This window comes from Raphanus sativus, chromosome 5, assembly GCF_000801105.2.
Source record: "Raphanus sativus cultivar WK10039 chromosome 5, ASM80110v3, whole genome shotgun sequence".
Taxonomy (NCBI): Eukaryota; Viridiplantae; Streptophyta; class Magnoliopsida; order Brassicales; family Brassicaceae; genus Raphanus; species Raphanus sativus.
In genome coordinates this window covers 34,250,122-34,267,455 of record NC_079515.1, presented here as the reverse complement: position 1 = coordinate 34,267,455, position 17,334 = coordinate 34,250,122, and the positions used below count along the sequence as shown (strand labels likewise).

General features: G+C 37.8%; 5 protein-coding genes across 15 annotated transcripts; 3 read left to right on the top strand and 2 right to left on the bottom strand.

The window, feature by feature from the left end:
* Positions 1-579: 579 nt before the first annotated feature.
* On the top strand, positions 580-2,855 carry LOC108805098 (probable protein S-acyltransferase 5). Its single transcript, XM_018577060.2, is given in 7 exon segments — positions 580-853; positions 1,134-1,316; positions 1,422-1,736; positions 1,832-2,024; positions 2,027-2,064; positions 2,148-2,656; positions 2,658-2,855. Coding segments are annotated over 7 exon segments (1,416 nt in total). The 5' UTR covers positions 580-736; the 3' UTR covers positions 2,719-2,855.
* A 1,660-nt stretch (positions 2,856-4,515) lies between these two features.
* LOC108863459 (long chain base biosynthesis protein 2b) lies at positions 4,516-7,497 on the top strand. Its single transcript, XM_018637894.2, has 11 exons — positions 4,516-4,858; positions 4,998-5,086; positions 5,172-5,317; positions 5,395-5,519; positions 5,612-5,705; positions 5,799-5,962; positions 6,045-6,206; positions 6,390-6,516; positions 6,591-6,757; positions 6,837-6,944; positions 7,127-7,497. Exons 1-11 carry the CDS (start codon positions 4,667-4,669, stop codon positions 7,220-7,222), a joined length of 1,470 nt encoding a protein of 489 aa, XP_018493396.1. The 5' UTR covers positions 4,516-4,666; the 3' UTR covers positions 7,223-7,497.
* LOC108862716 (long chain base biosynthesis protein 2b) lies at positions 7,469-12,529 on the top strand. Of its 9 annotated transcripts, none has more exons than XM_056986744.1 (14): positions 7,622-7,755; positions 7,837-8,763; positions 8,933-9,054; positions 9,170-9,235; positions 9,617-9,705; positions 9,920-10,065; positions 10,171-10,295; positions 10,469-10,562; positions 10,990-11,153; positions 11,274-11,435; positions 11,613-11,739; positions 11,842-12,008; positions 12,092-12,199; positions 12,287-12,529. In XM_056986744.1, exons 2-14 carry the CDS (start codon positions 8,670-8,672, stop codon positions 12,374-12,376), a joined length of 1,554 nt encoding a protein of 517 aa, XP_056842724.1. In that variant the 5' UTR covers positions 7,622-7,755; positions 7,837-8,669; the 3' UTR covers positions 12,377-12,529. The 9 variants fall into 9 exon arrangements, with proteins under 9 accessions (XP_056842720.1, XP_056842725.1, XP_018492444.1 ...); XM_056986741.1 differs by having other exon boundaries at positions 8,924-9,054; XM_056986742.1 differs by having other exon boundaries at positions 7,631-7,751; positions 8,924-9,054.
* LOC108862721 (uncharacterized) lies at positions 11,963-14,169 on the bottom strand. 2 transcript variants are annotated; one of them, XM_056986748.1, is made up of 3 exons: positions 13,130-14,169; positions 12,804-13,028; positions 11,963-12,329 (listed from the first exon to the last, which is right to left on the bottom strand). In XM_056986748.1, the coding sequence occupies exon 1, from the start codon at positions 13,913-13,915 to the stop codon at positions 13,205-13,207; it is 711 nt and encodes a 236-aa protein (XP_056842728.1). In that variant the 5' UTR covers positions 13,916-14,169; the 3' UTR covers positions 11,963-12,329; positions 12,804-13,028; positions 13,130-13,204. The 2 variants fall into 2 exon arrangements, with proteins under 2 accessions (XP_056842728.1, XP_018492451.1); XM_018636949.2 differs by lacking the exon at positions 11,963-12,329 and having other exon boundaries at positions 12,668-13,028.
* Positions 14,170-14,298: 129 nt separating this feature from the next.
* LOC108862717 (sialyltransferase-like protein 2) lies at positions 14,299-17,332 on the bottom strand. 2 transcript variants are annotated; one of them, XM_018636943.2, is made up of 12 exons: positions 17,097-17,332; positions 16,909-17,000; positions 16,613-16,702; positions 16,450-16,527; positions 16,265-16,365; positions 15,876-16,068; positions 15,687-15,777; positions 15,490-15,554; positions 15,235-15,389; positions 15,071-15,152; positions 14,876-14,985; positions 14,299-14,794 (listed from the first exon to the last, which is right to left on the bottom strand). In XM_018636943.2, the coding sequence occupies exons 1-12, from the start codon at positions 17,182-17,184 to the stop codon at positions 14,596-14,598; spliced, it is 1,344 nt and encodes a 447-aa protein (XP_018492445.1). In that variant the 5' UTR covers positions 17,185-17,332; the 3' UTR covers positions 14,299-14,595. The 2 variants fall into 2 exon arrangements, with proteins under 2 accessions (XP_018492445.1, XP_018492447.1); XM_018636945.2 differs by having other exon boundaries at positions 16,909-16,982.
* Between the last annotated feature and the right edge of the window lie 2 nt (positions 17,333-17,334).

Here is a 17,334-nt window from a genome sequence, read left to right as displayed (position 1 = left end):
CTTCGGTTAGTGTCCCTTTATCTTTCTCTTCTTTGATTTGTATGGTGTTTCAATGGCGGTGAAGGTTATAGGTTTAGACAAGTACATACATAGAAACTAGATAATCCAAGATAAGGAGGTGAATCTCACAATTTTTGTGATTATCGTTAGTAGTGAGAGCGATACCCAACGACTTAGAATTCAAATTAACAGAACATTCTGCCCAAATGGTGGATTGAATGAATGAATCTAGTTTAGAAAACTTTTAAATTGGGATAATTTTGTTTGAATAGGCATGTAATCTGAACCTTGTTTCCATTTTGAAGTTGAATATATGAAATATTTTACTTTTTAAAAGAATAATAGGAAAAAAGAATAAAAAGTATACTAAATTTAAGAGTTTACAAAACAATATGGTGTAAGTGAATATTTTTGTTTTAATAAAAGATAAATACTATAATTATAGTAATTCAGATATGGTTAGAAATCTATCTAAAACGATTACACATCCGTTAAATTGCGCGAAAGAAAACAGTAACGTTTCCAAAAAATATCCATCAAGCAATATACGAAGAAACACAAATAAATTTAAACGCTTTGATTGAAATTAATAAGTTGACTCGTAAAAGGGGAAAGTTGGTTTAAGGGACGACCAAGTTAAAGTAGCCGCCGGAGAAGGAAAAAGCTCTCTTCTTTTCTTTTTATTAATTGCGCAAAGACTCCTCATCCCAAAAAGCGCGATTTCTCCTGGTTGCCGATGTTAGCCTCGCAGCCGCAAGATCGTCATCCCGGAGCTCGGAGTCCTAGCGGCGGCGGCGGCGGAAGTGGTGGAGATGAGCTGATTAGAACGTATAAGGCTTGGAAAGGGGATAACGTGAGCTTCTCTTTCCCTCTCTCTCCTGTGATTTATGTTTTCTGGGTCTGATAGATTTAATAGCCTCTTTTCAGTAAGATCTGAATCGAAAGCTTCAGTCTTTTTTGGTGTCGGATTTAAACTATTATCCACAAGTTATGGAACCATGAATGCATACGATTAAGCTTTTTTATTTTATACCTGTTTGGTTTGGTTTGGTTTGATCTACATAGTTTGTTGTTATGTAAGAGATGCTGGTCATGGTCATGTTGAATTTTATATTTTTATTTTTTTCTTTAAGGTGTTCTGCTTTGGAGGAAGGCTTGTGTTTGGACCCGATGCTCGAACTATACTCATCACCATCTTCTTGATCACTGCTCCCGTCACTATCTTCTGTGTTTTCGTTGGCAGAAAATTTATTGACGACTATCCTCACCATCTAGGAGTATCAGTACTCGTCGTTGCTGTTGGTCTTAATTTATTAGTGAGTTGAAATGTTTCTGTTTCTCTGATTGATTACACACACGCTTCTTCTTCGTCTTTGATACTTTAAAAATAATAGTTTCAATTTTTGTTGTGTCCTCCACAGGCTCTAGTGTTTCTGTTTCTGACCTCGGGGAGAGACCCTGGAATCATACCACGTAATCTGTATCCTCCTGAGCCAGAGGGTGTTGTTGAAAGTAATCACGGAGGAGAACCGCGTCTTGCTCACACTCCTACTCCTACTCACACCCGGTTGCCTCGGACAAAAGAAATGATTGTGAATGGAATCACCGTCAAGATCAAATACTGTGACACGTGCCTGCTTTACAGACCGCCACGTGCTTCTCACTGCTCCATATGCGACAACTGCGTCGAGAAATTTGATCATCACTGTCCTTGGCTTGGTCAGTGCATTGGTTTGGTATTAGCTTCTTTATCTCTTCTTTTAAAAACAAATTGCTTTTTTTTATCTTTTTGTTCAGTGTTTCTAAATTTTTGGTATGTTTAAAAATGCAGAGAAACTACAGGTTCTACTTCATGTTTGTATTGTGTTCGGCTCTTCTCTGCATATATGTCCATGTGTTTTGCTGGATCTACGTCAAGAGGATAATGAATGGTGAGAAGATAAGCATCTGGAAGTCGCTAATCAAGACTCCTGCTTCCATCGCGCTAATTCTCTACTCTTTCGTATCTGTCTGGTTCGTTGGTGGCTCACCGGTTTCCACTTGTACTTAATCAGTACCAATCAGGTAAGTGGAAGGGTTCTTGTTTCATTTCACAAGACCATGTAGTAACTCTTCTTGTTTTAACATTTTCTTTGGGGTTTTTGCAGTCAACTTACGAAAACTTTAGGTATCGGTATGATAGACATGAGAACCCTTTCAACAAAGGGATCGTTGGGAACTTCATGGAAGTGTTCTGCACAAAGATCGCCTCATCTAAGAACAGTTTCAGAGCAAAGGTATCAAAGGAGCCAGCGATCCCACCGAGGACGATAGTAAACGGAGCCATGTCGAGCCCGAGCTTGCAGAAAGTTTCACAGGACATTGAGATGGGGAGAAAACCTGTGTGGCACGAGACGGTTGAAGAGGAGCTCGGCGACTTGGTGGAAAAGGACATGGAAACATCGCGGGATTTGAGCAGAATGTTGCCACCGGAAGAATCTGAAGGGCGTGGGATCATGCATTCGAGAGAGTCGAGCAGGGGAAGGAGAGGAGGAGGTAGCTGGGAGTTCTCTAGCCGTGTTAACGAAGATTTAAGAACCAGAGATGAGTCTAAGTCGATTAGAGTCGGTGAAGATAGCTCAGAGTTTTCAGGCAACTTTGCTTCCAGATAAATTGAGAGATGCCTCTGATGCAGCAACATTTAGAAGCAGAACCGGCACTGGTATAACACGGTTATAGTCTCCGGTTTAAGCCAATTACACTCTTAAAAGATCAATCGAGATTTTGATTCATTCTGGTTTACTTGTTTGTTTACATGATTGTAACGGGTTTGTGTAAAGTAAATGTTTTATTTGACAAGAAAGGTTTTTAAATTACTGGTAAGTACAGTCACAGACTTAGATACCAATATAGACATTTACTTACCTTCGGTTTACTTGGAAAGCATCAGAGAGTAACTTTTTAATAGTGTTATGGAAACTGGACCGGTCCAACTATGATTCTTTCATTTAACTGAGTTCAGGTTGGTTCTAAAACTGGATTTAATTGGATCCGCAAAACGGGCGAATCCCTGGTCAAAACTCAAAACAGTCTGAACTGGTGACCCAGTTTTATCAGAAAAAACATTTTCAGTGTTTTGTACATAGTTATAATCACATATGTATATATATATATATATATTGATATTCTATATTACCGTCCACTGTATTAAACGCTCAGAAAACAAAATACTGATGACCAATTGAAAATTTTTGCTATAAAATTTTGAAATTGTTTAAATCCATCAAAAGTTATATTATCATTTATCAAGAAACACAAGTTAAACTATTGATGAGCTTCTCTGAATGATCCAACCATGTCTTCATAACGTAACTTTTCACTTCCTTGTCGTCGTCTCCAAATATATTGCACAATGCCTCAACGTAGTATGCTGGGAACTTCCCCTTCATTTTCAAGAAGTACATAACAATTCGTGTCTCGTCTCTGCACAACTGATCTTTCATAACATCGAAATGAGATGTGTTGGAAGGCGAAGGAGAGAGTGATCGAGCCATTTTTCTTCGTATGCAATCTTCCACAGGGCTCTTAATCTTGGTTACTAAGGTGGTTTGTCTCATGCATGTTAAGCTATCGAGGAGCTTCTTCGAATGATTCAACCATGTCTTAGTAACGTATGCCTTCACTTTCTTTTCATCATGTCCAAATATCTTGCACAGCGTCTGGACGTAGTATGTTGGGAACTCTCCTTTATTCAGTTTCAAGAAGAACATGATGGCTCGTGTCTCATCTCTGCACAATTCGTCTGACACCTCGAAACTAGATGTTTTTGAAGGAGGAGAGAGCGACCGGGCAATGCTTTTTCGTATGCAAGCTTCAAGAGGGCTCTGCTTGGCTAAGGAGATAGCAGAAATGGAGAGAATGACTAAGTAGAAGACAATGGTGCTCATTGAGGTCTTCATTATTTAGCTTCTGGTTTATCTTGGTGTTATAAGAGAGATCAAGTGCATGAATATATACTAGTGAATAGCTGAAACCGTATATTGTCAAGTCTTGAACTTATTGAGTTATTTCACATTAACTTAGTGTTCCATCGGTTTTAAGTTTGATATCAGTTTAATTTCATTTATGAAGATTTCATTAAGCCTGGCTTTCAAGACGTTTTGGTCAGAGAAATTCATACCAACCACACATTGTTTAACCAAGTCCAATTCTTTCTTTAATACATTCTTAAAAAAATCTGATTCATCCAGATATTTTGCCCAACTAATGAAAATATTTTGGTGGAATTGCAACATATGAAAATGAGGACAATTCTGCAGAAAAGAATAAAAATAGCCCCACTTGTTTTCGAGACAAACTTGATTTGAATTTGGTATGACTATTTTGAGTTATGTCCGGTTTGGTTTTCCAGGTCTGGACGAGACGAGAGGACTGGTAAAGTTCAGATTCTCTGGTCCAAGCAAAATGACAAGGCATAGTTTCATTTTTAATAATTTGTATGATGATCGAAAAGGCTACTTAATTATTTTTTTGAGGAAAGTCGGAAAAGATCCAATTCGAAATCTCTCTCTCTCTCTCTCTCTCTCTCCCGTGAGAGAACAGACGACATATTTTGTTCTTTCCAGATCTCATCATCGTTTCCGAAACTCACAAACCGAGAGAGAGAAGGAGAAGGAAGGAAGGAATCATGATAACGATCCCATACCTAACGGCGGTATCAACATACTTCAGCTACGGATTGCTATTCGCCTTCGGGCAGCTTCGGGATTACACACGCCTGATCTTCGATTGGTGCTCAACCAACAATCTCCACGGTTACGCCCCCATCTGCTTGGCTCACGAGGATTTCTACATCCGTCGTTTGTATCACCGCATTCAGGTCCCATCCAATCTTATATGTAATATTAAGGAATTGAGAATTAATGAAAAACAAAAACAAAAACATTTAAAAAGAAAATTGTTAAGAAAATATTGAGAATAAATGATTCATTCCTAATGTTTATTTTATATGTGTGAAGGATTGTTTTAATCGACCGATATCAAGTGCTCCTGATTCTTGGGTTGATGTTATCGAGAGGTACTCTAATGACAACAACAAGACCCTCAAGTAAGTTGTTTCAAAAAGGTTGTAACTCCCCAAGCATGGTTGTTCACTGAGTCTTTAATAAACCTTTTGGTGTGTGTGGTTGCAGGCGAACAGCAAAGAGCACAAGGTGCCTTAATCTGGGATCTTACAACTATCTTGGTTTTGGTTCTTTCGATGAGTATTGCACCCCTCGTGTTATTGAGTCTTTGAAGAAGTTTTCCCCAAGTACATGTAGCTCTCGCGTTGACGCAGGTTCTGTTTCCAACAATCTCTCTCTTCTCTGTTTGTTGTTGCCTGACATCCGTTTTTTTCTTTGTCTGCCAAATCAGGAACCACATCTGTGCACGCAGAGCTTGAAGAATGTGTTGCCAAGTATGTGGGAAAACCTGCTGCTATTGTCACTGGCATGGGCTTCGCTACTAACTCTGTTATCATTCCTGTCTTGATTGGAAAGGTACCTACGTATGCTTGTGATGAAGTAATGAACCCTGGTGGTGTTACTCCCTAGAGACCTATGTTTTAGTAGCATCTTTTTTATTATTACAGGGAGGGTTGATAATAAGCGATTCTTTGAACCATACTTCAATTGTAAACGGTGCTCGTGGTTCAGGAGCCACTATCCGCGTTTTCCAACACAACAGTTAGCATTTTCTTATGCCTTCACTTTCCTCATTTTTTTTTTTTTTTTAAAATCCAAGCCTACCTTCACATTCTCTTGCTGATTACTTCTCAGCACCTGCTCATTTGGAAAGAGTATTGAAAGAACAAATCGCTGAGGGACAACCGAGGACACACAGACCCTGGAAGAAAATCATTGTTGTTGTTGAAGGTATTTACAGCATGGAAGGGGAGATTTGTCAACTTCCCGAGATTGTCTCCGTATGCAAGAAATATAAGGTGAGGTTAACATATGGTACCACTAATCTTTTGGTTTGTGTGGTGTGTGTAACTTCACTTCTTGTAATATCCTTGTTTTCAGGCATATGTTTACCTGGATGAAGCTCACAGCATTGGAGCAATTGGGAAAACAGGCAGGGGTGTTTGCGAACTTCTCGGTGTTGACACAGCTGATATAGACATAATGATGGGAACTTTTACCAAATCTTTCGGTTCTTGTGGGGGCTATATTGCCGGATCCAAGGTGTTTGCAATTATATACCGTTTTTCCATTTACTTATCTTTTGTTTGCACACTTTCTTATGCACAAAGGAACTAATCCTACACAATAAACTATTTGATTTGTTTTGGCTAGTAGTGCATGCAGTTCATCTCAAAAATCAAACCAAGGGCTTAATATCATATTTTGTGCTTTCAACTTCTGTAGGAACTCATTCAATATTTGAAGTACCATTGCCCTGCTCACCTTTACGCAACTTCAATTTCAACTCCTTCTGCGCAACAGATCATATCTTCCATAAAAGTTATCCTTGGAGAGGACGGTTCAAACAGAGGTATAGTTTCTTTTGGTCTATGAGCTTTATAATATCAAGTTATGTAGTCTCAAAATTCAAAAATCTGGGGGCAGGTGCGCAAAAGTTAGCAAGGATAAGGGAGAACAGCAACTTTTTCAGGGCTGAGTTGCAGAAGATGGGATTTGAGGTTCTTGGAGACAATGATTCCCCAGTGATGCCAATAATGCTTTACAATCCAGCAAAAATCCCTGCCTTCTCTAGGGAATGCTTGCGAGAAAACGTAAATACAGTCTCTTGTCGTTTTTTTTTAATTTGCTTTTTACATAAGAAAGACTCACCTCTTCAAAAACTGTGAACAGGTCGCAGTTGTGGTTGTTGGTTTCCCAGCTACACCTCTATTGCTAGCCAGGGCTCGTATTTGCATATCCGCATCTCACTCAAGAGAAGATCTTATCAAAGCTCTAAAGGTAAAACAAAAGATCTTTCTCTGAGTTCACTCGCATGCTCTCTCCTATATCATAGTATAGAAATGTTTGATTCTAACCCCAAATTCTACCAAAAAAAAAAGCATAAGAAAGGGACTGTGCTTATAGATAGTTCATCCACAAATTGATTATTTTGTACGTTTTAATCCTCTGTGTTATGACAGGTTATAAGCAAAGCAGGTGACCTTACCGGAATCAAATATTTTCCGGCAGCACCAAAGAAGCAAGAAGAAGAGAAAGATAGAATCAAATTGGATTAAACCCGTAATGCTAAGCAGTTTCCTTACCAAAAAGAGGTTATGATCAGTACTAATTAGCATTAGTTTACTATTTTTTTCTTCTTGCGGTTCTGTTCTTTTGTTGTGTCCCCTCTACTTGTCTTGAAACTTTGTGATCCTTCCTCTTCTTTTTCCATTTGTTTCTTTGGTTTTGTCTGAGTTAATTGTATAGTTTCCTTCTATATAATATTGGTGCTCCAAAATAACAGATGCTATTTGCTGAAATTTATGCTTCTGTTTTTGCTTCACGAAGCTTATATATGGTGTCTAATTCATGGATTAGGACCAAAGCATTTTTTTTTAAATTCGTATTATTTTGTTTTCCTCTTTCAACCTCTGAAAGAAAAAGAAAATATCCATCAAGTCTATATTGTTCATTTACAATTCTTCAGGAAAGATCAAACGCAAAAATATATTGTTAATGATCAGAAACCGAAATGGAGCGTACAGAATTCAATTATTCCAGTTGGGACAAGAATGATAATGATGTGGGACGTTGTTGGGACAAGTGGTAGGTAAGCTAGCTACATCTTGGTCCTCATTTCATAATGTCTTGAGAGTGACGCTACTTGTCGTGAATTTTGTGATTTATTCAGACTTAATGGTTTAGGATCTTCAAAAAGCAGAGAAGAGGAAACCCCTAAAAGAACCTTTCTTGATCGTGACTCTATTTTTGTTTCAAAACCAAAACATCATTATTTATGCGTCTGCTTTTGTTCCACGGAAACTAGGTGTCCAATTCGAGACTTAAACCCTACGACGAGGTTTTAGTTCAGAGGCAGAATCTACAAACTAAAAGAATTATTTTTATTAATTAAATTTCAATACAAACTTTGAGGAAATAGTACTTCCTCCGTTTCAAATTATTTGTCGTTCTAGAGAATTTTTTTTGTTTCAAAATAAGTGTCGTTTTCGGTTTTCAATGCAAAATTTATTGATAATATTTTCTATTCTATTTTTGTATTGGTTGATATATAGTTAGGTGTGTTGGTAATAGTGTTTTTATTTTGAAAATATATAAAATTAAATGTTTTCTTAATCTGTGTGCATAAAGTTAGAACGACAAGTAATATGAAACGGAGGGAGTATCAATTAACCCAAGCTCATGTTCCCCCAACCCCACTAACTGATGGCGTTTGTAATAGACATTGTTACTAAATTAGAATTAAAAACAACCAGTCCTATATTTTTGCTACTGAACACATCATTATTTTCTTAGTATTGGAACTTCTATTGCAAATCAGTTCTTAGTGTTGTATACCTACCACAAGACGTGGTAGAACAGTTGGGTTTTTTTTGACAAAGGGCTTTAGAACAGTTGGTTTAAGTGTAAGTATTGGTGCTGTTATGATATTGGTTCCAAATCCGGTGGAAAAAGTGTGTCAGCACAGGCTAATTCTATACCAAATGAGAGATTACTGTAAAAAAAATGTTGTACACCTATTCGATAGAGAGTTCTTTTCATCAAGAACATCCACGGACCACGGAGGTACATTGTTTAAAAGAAAGAGGGACCTCAAAGAGTTAAATCCTCTGTCTCTAAATCTCACTCTCATTACATCTTCATCTCCAAAACCATACAGCATTTAGTTGATCTCTTTAATGGAAAGATCTCTTCATCAAACATAAATAGTGGAATAGGCAAGAGTTTTCGAAAACCTAACATTGTATTCTTCTGTCTAGAAACTCCAGAGAGGATGTACTTTACTACTATTTCAACATATGTGAGCTGCTGCTTGATCAGCGGCTTTGGCCATCTACGTGATTTTTTCAGTCGCATCCTCCTTTTGCCATTCACCAACGACAATCTCCAGGTCTCTCATTTCCTAAGTTTACTCTGAATAATCCTTTTTCGCCCTTTGAATATATAATCCTTTTTCCATTAGTTTTATTATATTGTATGTATCTTGATTTTCACTTTGGGTATAGGGTTATGCGCCAATCTGCTTGGAATACGAGGATTTCTACATGAGACGAGCGTATCATCGGGTTCAGGTCATTCTCTTAACAATAAACTAAATAAACCATTTTTCTACAAGGTCCATGTGTTAATTGTTTTTTTTTTTCATTTGGTAGTTGGTATAGATAGACCAATCCAAACCCCATACTGATCTTCCAAACATAAAAAATGAATAAACTTTGTAGTTTTGTTCATTTTTAGCATTGAATAATAAATATGAATTTTTTTATTTCTTATTTTATTAGTATTTTTTTTTTGATAATTCATCCACTTATGAAGACCATTTTTCAAATATTAAAATAATCAACTAAAAGCTTAAAAAGAAAAAAACTAAAAGCTAGTACATTGTGATACCTACTTTTTATTTCTTCGTCTGCATGAAGGACTGTTTTTTTTTTCTTTTTGTAACCATGAAGGACTGTTTTGCCCGTCCAATAGCGAGTGCACCAGATGCATGGGTTGATGTGCTCGAGATAAACTGGAAATATCAGGAAAAGGTGCTAGAGTGAGTGTGATTTCTTCTGAAAAGTTATATCTTCCACGCTTACATTGAGAAAATAGTACGAAACCAAATGAAAAAGCGAATTCAAATGAAAACGACATATTCGTTATAAATATTTTAATTTAAAACCAAATTGTAGTAATAAGTGAGCTCATTTGTTTATAAATTATTTAAAGATCATATAACATAGGTGACTAAACCTTTGGTTGCAATGCAGTCGAACAACAAAGAGCAGAAGGTGCCTTAATTTGGGATCTTACAATTATCTTGGATTTGGTTCATTCGATGAATATTGCACGCCTCGTGTTATTGAGTCCTTAAAGAAATTTTCAGCAAGTACATGTAGTTCTCGTGTTGATGCAGGTACAACGTTACCACCTATAATTTTAAGTGTTTGTCTTCTTCTTTTGATCAAATTATGTATCTATGTTTCCTCTGGCTTACGTGTGGTTTGTTTATGGCGTAAAGGAACTACTAGTGTGCATGTAGAGCTTGAGGAATGTGTAGCTAAATATGTGGGAAAACATTCTGCTATTGTCTTTGGCATGGGATACGCCACAAACTCGTTTATTATACCTGTTTTGATTGGAAAGGTACGCGTATGTATACACATCCAGACTCATGACTTTGGACTTAGATTATAAATACATGCTAATATATATGTTGGTATATGACCCAGTTCACAGTTCTGTATGTTGTATATTTTTAGCAAAAACCATTAAATCTTTGAGTAGCTATTTAGTGATTTATATTCCACTTGATACAGGGAGGATTGATAATAAGTGATTCTTTGAACCATAGTTCGATTATTAATGGTGCTCGAGGTTCTGGAGCCAATATTCGCATTTTCCAACATAACAGTAAGCTTTTTTAGTGCCTCAAATTTCAGTATTAATCATATTCAATTGGATGGCTCTCTTTTATAATGTAGCACAGATAATATCTTTCGTTTTAGAAACAAAATACTAAATAATGTTTTCGTTATTTTTACTCGTTGTAAATTTTTTTGCTTGGGTTTCTATTTTTGATTGAGTGATGTTTATTTGTGTCTAGATCTTAAATTATAAACTTAATTTCAGGAGATGTACGTTTGTCCCTCTAAATATTCTTATTTGGATAGAGATGAGAATCAGGGTCTTTGTGTTAAAAACGTAAATATATTCAAATGGTTCATTTGATGAGATCCGTAATTTTGAAAACCAGTTGGCTAAACCAAATTGAATGATCTGGATGGAGAGTTCAGTTGAAGATATAAACTACCTTCACCCTACACTGCTTATTTTGCAGCACCTTCTCACTTGGAAAAAATACTGAGAGAAGAAATAGCCAAAAGACAAACCAAAACACACAAACCCTGGACGAAAATCATCGTCATCGTTGAAGGTATTTACAGTATGGAAGGGGAGATTTGCAAGCTGCCCGAGATTGTGTCGATATGCAAGAAGTACAAGGTTGAGAGAACTGAAACTAAATTATCATTCACATGCAATATCAAAGTCTTCTAAAAAAACAATTTGGTTGTCTAATATATATATGTATAAAGATTAAAAGTTTTAATTTTATATATATAGGCATATGTTTATTTGGATGAAGCTCATAGCATTGGAGCCATAGGAGGTACAGGAAGAGGTGTTTGTGAACTTCTTGGAGTTGATACGGCTGATGTGGACATAATGATGGGAACCTTCAGTAAATCTTTTGGGTCTTGTGGTGGATATATTGCCGGCTCTAAGGTCTTTAAGCAAACTTATGAAAATTTACTTCTTTATATCAAATCTTGTCAAAAATAAACTTGTACACATGCATGATGATTTTTTTTCTTTTGAAACAATGTACACATGATGATCATAAGAAGAAAAAGAAGTCATAGATGAGGACTTTTGAAGTTTCATTTTCTTTTGTTTTTGTAGGAGCTCATCCAATATTTGAAGCACCATTGCCCGTCTCATCTTTACGCAACATCAATTTCAACTCCTTCCGCGCAACAAATCATATCGGCCATACAAGTCATCCTTGGAGACGACGGTTCCAACAGAGGTATCTCTAGAGTCTCTTATCATTTTTTTCTTTCATGTTTGCCTAAGCTCCATTTTCAACTAGAGCAATTATAGTGTCTCCAACCCGAAAACTTGTTTAAAGGGGCACAAAAGCTAGCAAGAATACGAGAGAATAGCAATTATTTTCGGACTGAGCTAAGGAATATGGGATTCAAGGTACTTGGAGACGAGGATTCTCCAGTCATGCCAATAATGCTTTACAATCCAGCTAAAATCCCTGCCTTCTCTAGGGAATGCTTGCGAGAAAATGTAAGTTTCTTATTTTTTTTTGCTTCCACATATATAAGAGAGAGAGAGCAAACTATTAAGAAAATATGAAAGCCTATGAACAGGTTGCAATCGCCGTGGTCGGTTTCCCGGCTACACCTCTAATGCTAGGAAGGGCTCGTATTTGCATATCCGCATCTCATTCCAAACCAGATCTTATTAAAGCCTTAGAGGTAAACATCTTGCATTCCAAGCCCCAGAGGTTGATGTGTTATAGATCCAAACTCTAATAAACATTCTTTGCATATGATGTATGACAGGTTATAAGCAAAGTAGGTGACCTTACCGGAATCAAATATTTTCCTGCAGCGCCAGAGAAGCAAGAAAAAAATGGCATCAAATTAGTTTAGACATTTGAAACCTTAAAGGCTGCTTTAATGTGTGTAATAATAATATTCATGAACAAAGAACCGGTCTGGTTCGATCTGGTTTCATATTGTTAGCAAAATTGCAGCCTCCACGAAATTAATCCAACTGGTTTCATATGGTTTCAATTCTCAAGAACAACTGGTAAGCATTTGTAAATAGAGTTTGCTGGTGGTAACTGATGACAACAAAAATCGCCCACTAAACCGAAATAACCAAATAAACCAACTATTCAAACCCATAACCGGATTAGAACCCTCAAAAACAAAAGATAGAAGTGCACAAATAGACATCCCAAAGAGAAAGCATGTGGTTATCTTCTGTAGTTCCTTTAATCTCTTCATAACTACTTAGCAATCTTTTTTTTAAAAAAACAATGATACAACTGTGTGAACAGAAGAATCTAATTACCTGCTCCTGTTTCTACATATTGAGATAAGCTAAATGCTAATCAAAAAGCTAGACTGAAACCGTCTAGTTTCATCTCCTTCAAACTCCTCTATTGCAAGTTCCCTTATCCTCAAGACCATCAGCTCAAGTGAAGTAAAGAGAGATATCAACGAGTAAAAACCACCTTCTTACTCCAAACTCTTCTTCTTTTTGCCACTTCTACCTCTACTACTACTGTAGCCAATGCTACATTCAAACAAGAAATATCAAAGTTAACGAAATGAGATACTAAAGCATAAAGGAAGAAACAGGCTTTCCATTTATGGTTTCAGACATTGCAAGCTTACATTGTCATGGCTGACCTGACCTGACTTGACTATCTCACCAACTAAAACAACAACCATTTTTCCTCTCCCCAACTATCATGAGAAGTCTCTACCAAGTTTCTGGATGGCAGAAAACATCTTCCTCCTAGACCCAACGGCGTTAATCCCCATATCTTTCAAATCATCCAACGTCAACAAAGGCAAAACCTCATCATCAACCTCATGTATCTCAAACACTGGCCAATATCTCCCTAACCCTAACTCTTCCAACCAAATCTTCACCCCTTCTCTTCCTCCTCCTCCTCCCTCCATAGACAACTCAAACTCCCTGTTCCCACTACTATTGCCATCTCTAACTAAAGACTCTTCTTTTAATGGACTCTCCGAGTCTTGTCTACTGAAATCCCTAAACTCACCTCCTGATTCGTCGCCATTTCTCGATACCCAATTGGATCGTACCCGCTTCGCCGCTGACCCGACCCGTTTCTTGACCCGCCAGCTCCCGACACCGAAAGGATCCACATTTCCCACTCTCTCGTCATCATCGAGGGCTCCGAGATTCTCGTACCCAGAACTCAAATTCGTTAAAGCCCGAGTCTTGGTCGACGGTTTGATCGTATCTTTCTTGTTCCACTTGGGTTTCCTCCCCTGGGAATCGAGGTGGTGATGCTCGCCGCCGATTTCGCCTAATCGAACGCTCGGTCTCCTGGATCGTTTCGATCCGGCGGCGGCGGTAACCTCCGCTGAGGTTGACGTAAGCGAAAGGGGAACGCCTCCGTTGTCGATACCTGGTGGCGGTTCCGTCATTTGTGGAAAAGATTGAGAGGTTTCTTGTTTCGCTTTTTCAGGTATACATGTGGTTGTGCGAGTGTGGAGCTACAGCCAGCAGCTACTGGAGAGAGAATTGAAAAGTCAACTCTTTTTTTTTGTTTGTTTGTTTAGGTTTTAGTCAAAAGAAGAGAGAGGGAAGACAAGAGATGTTCACTTTCGGACACGTTTATGGTCGTGTACAAACGAACAGTTCATTGTCAAAAGCCACTTTAAGTTCTGTCAGTTCCCGTTGACCAAAAAAAAAAAAAAAAAGTTCTGTCAGTTCCATTTTAACACAAAATCTAATGAATACGAATATATGTTCTGATATTAAAACCCGTACAAATTTTCGATTATCAATATTTACTGTCTTTTTCAAATTAACACAAATATTAAATGCAATCAGGAAAACAAAGAACATTGAACACGTGTTTATGTACTAAAATTAGACATGGTGCAATCAAATATCTAGTTTCCAAGTTCTATCGCACGTTTGCCTATTATCTCCGGTGAAGTAAATCTCGATAAACAGGATAACAAAATAATCAATCCCTAACCTTGATGGTCTTGAACTCTATATATAGCAGCGGTTGGATTTGATTTTGAATATATCGACTTCCTGTTTTGTGCTTTAGTATATATATGGGGAAAAAACGGTTTCTATATAAGCAGTTTCTTTAGTCAGCTGGTGTAATGCAGAGCTGACTATGTCCTGGACTGTGCTCCAACGGGTACATGGTCGTGCTTCTCACGAATTTCTGATGATCCCTCGCGGGTTTTCTGGGGTGTGAGACGACCATTGGACTCTTGTTTTTGCTTCTCTTCTTTACTATCGAGCATGAAGCTAATGGTTCTGCAGATCCTGCTCCAACTCTCCTGCACGTTCAATGGATTTTTTCTTAGAGAGATGATAAGTTTTTTTTGAGACGCAAAAGAAAGAAAGATGAAATTGATTACCGTAAAAGCTTCTCTGCTGCAATTCTTGCAGATGTAATTGTTTTGCGGCTTGGCAGCCATTTCACGACTCGGTTTGGATCAGCTCTCATGGGCGAGTGTATTTTAATGAGCTAACAAAAAGAAGAGAATCAACTCAAAGCCAAGTTGTAACAACTTGTATTGAGAAAGAAGAAAGACAAGGAATCAGAGACTTACACCCAAGCATTCCATCATTTGGTAGTAAGCTCTACCATGCAGAGGAGTATGTCCTTGTCGGGATTCTGAAAAATATCTAGTCCTGAAAGAATATAACAAGGGATTACTTTCAAACACAGACGTTGGTTAATAAGCTGAATCACAAGTCGAGAGAGCCTTCATACCACTCCTTATAACCTGGGTCCACCGTGAAACCATACATATCTACTGAATCACAAGTCGAGAGAGCAAACTCAAGAGCCTTTAGCCCAGTTCCTTTGGCTGCTGAGCCAAATGAGGCACCAAGCATTAAGTACACCGGATTTTTTATTGGAACTTCCTGCGAAAGGAGAAGAATCCTCAAATGAGTTTCACAGGGAAAAGCTTTTAGATATTCAAAAACAAAAGAGCCAAGAGGAAAATAAGTGCAATGTACAAACCCGGATCATCTTGTTCATAATATCATGAATTGTTGTTTTTACTAGTAGTACCTCTTGCCTTTTTTCTGCATAGTTTCAAAGGATCAGAGAGAGTGTATCATAAATACTAAGACACTCACACGCGGAATGAATGGAATAACAGAAACAATGGCGATAACCATGAAGGAAGGGAGAACCAGAAAACAGTTATACAGTACCATCCAACTCCACGACTTTGTCAAGGGCTTTTGCTGACCCTCGATTAAGAAGACGGAATGTACTTTTCTCTCCCACATATTCCTTGTAGTTCTGCAAGAAGATGTTCCAGAAAGAAAAAAAGAATGAAAAAGATAAGTGAGAGAACAGAGGGGGTGAAGAATTTAGATTAAAAAAAACTCATCATTAACCTGAATTGGAGCACCATTTTCTCTAATAACCACATCGTAAGTATCAATCTCTTTTCCGAACTTTGTTTTCAAAAGATCACCAGAATTGCCAATAACAGCACATCGCTCAAACTGACGGGGAAAATATGGAGGTGTTTCAGGTAGCACCAATGAAAGCTTCTCGATGCATAGAGACCTATTCTGGCACCGATTACTGCACCAGAGTACGAGATTCATTGAGACCAAAATAGAAGAAGACAGCACACCATTTTAAAATATGTTTACACACTGTGACTGAGACCCATCAACTTTTAACAAGTTCTGAGGTGTTGTCTATGAAACCGGATCACAGTATTAACCAATTATATCATGAACTTCATCCCTCGTCTAATTGTCAGTCAAATACTTACAGTTGTACTCCTTTATTAATTCTGCGCCATGCATAATCCTCCCATCCATTTGGTAAGGCATCAATGTATTCCCTACTGAGTATCGTAGAACTATTCCTGACCTGGTCAACCAACTCGCTAATTAACACATCACTTGATTATACGAACTGAAAGCTTACACACACTTGAAGAAATGCAACACCCACTTGTTCCCATGTAGCTACTGCTTCACACAAGTCAAACTCATAAGACAGTCCTTCAAGCTCTCCAGACTTGGGATCTTTCTGTTATTGTTAGACATAATCCAAGACAAGAAAGTAAGGTAAAATAAAAATATTCAATACTCAAGAGCCGGAAAAGAGCATTTACCCATTTGGGAATAGTATCGGTGGGGAAGTTGATTGAGACTTTGCAATAATCTCTACCCGTAGCAGCTTGTAGTCCCAAGCCATTTGCACTCTACATCATTCCAAATAAACTCTTTTATTCACACATGAATCAATATTCCTCAATTTTTACTCAGGTTTCAGTTTGAATTTGATTCCAGCCACTTCAGTGACAATCCACTAAATTGGAACAACTCTAATCAACAGATCTCCAGATTCACAAGTAATATTTAACTCCCAGCAGCTAACAACATAGATCTCTAAAGCCAAGTTACTTACCACGCACTTCTGGAATCCGTTCTGCAGGGACTGCAAGGCCTCTAAATCTTCATTGCTAAGCCGATTCGATTCGTCTAAACCCACGGAATCATCTTCTTCATCAATAAATCATCGCCATAATTTGAGAAAATCACGAAATACACACACTACACTGTGACGAACGATGGAGTGTGTATGTATATACTTACAGAGATTTGAGACGCCGATAATGTAGATGAGAACCGCAGAGATTCCAGTTGTTAAAGCTAATAGGAATATCAATTGCAAGATCTTCATCGATTCACTCGGCAAGTTTCAGGAGCAGCTTCGATTATTTTTTACAGGAGACTGATGTGATCTTCCAGAGTAGTTACGGGAAAGTTCCGATCTGAGAGTCTCAGACAATGAAAGGGCGTGTAGTTTCCCTTGTAAAGTTTGAGACGGCAA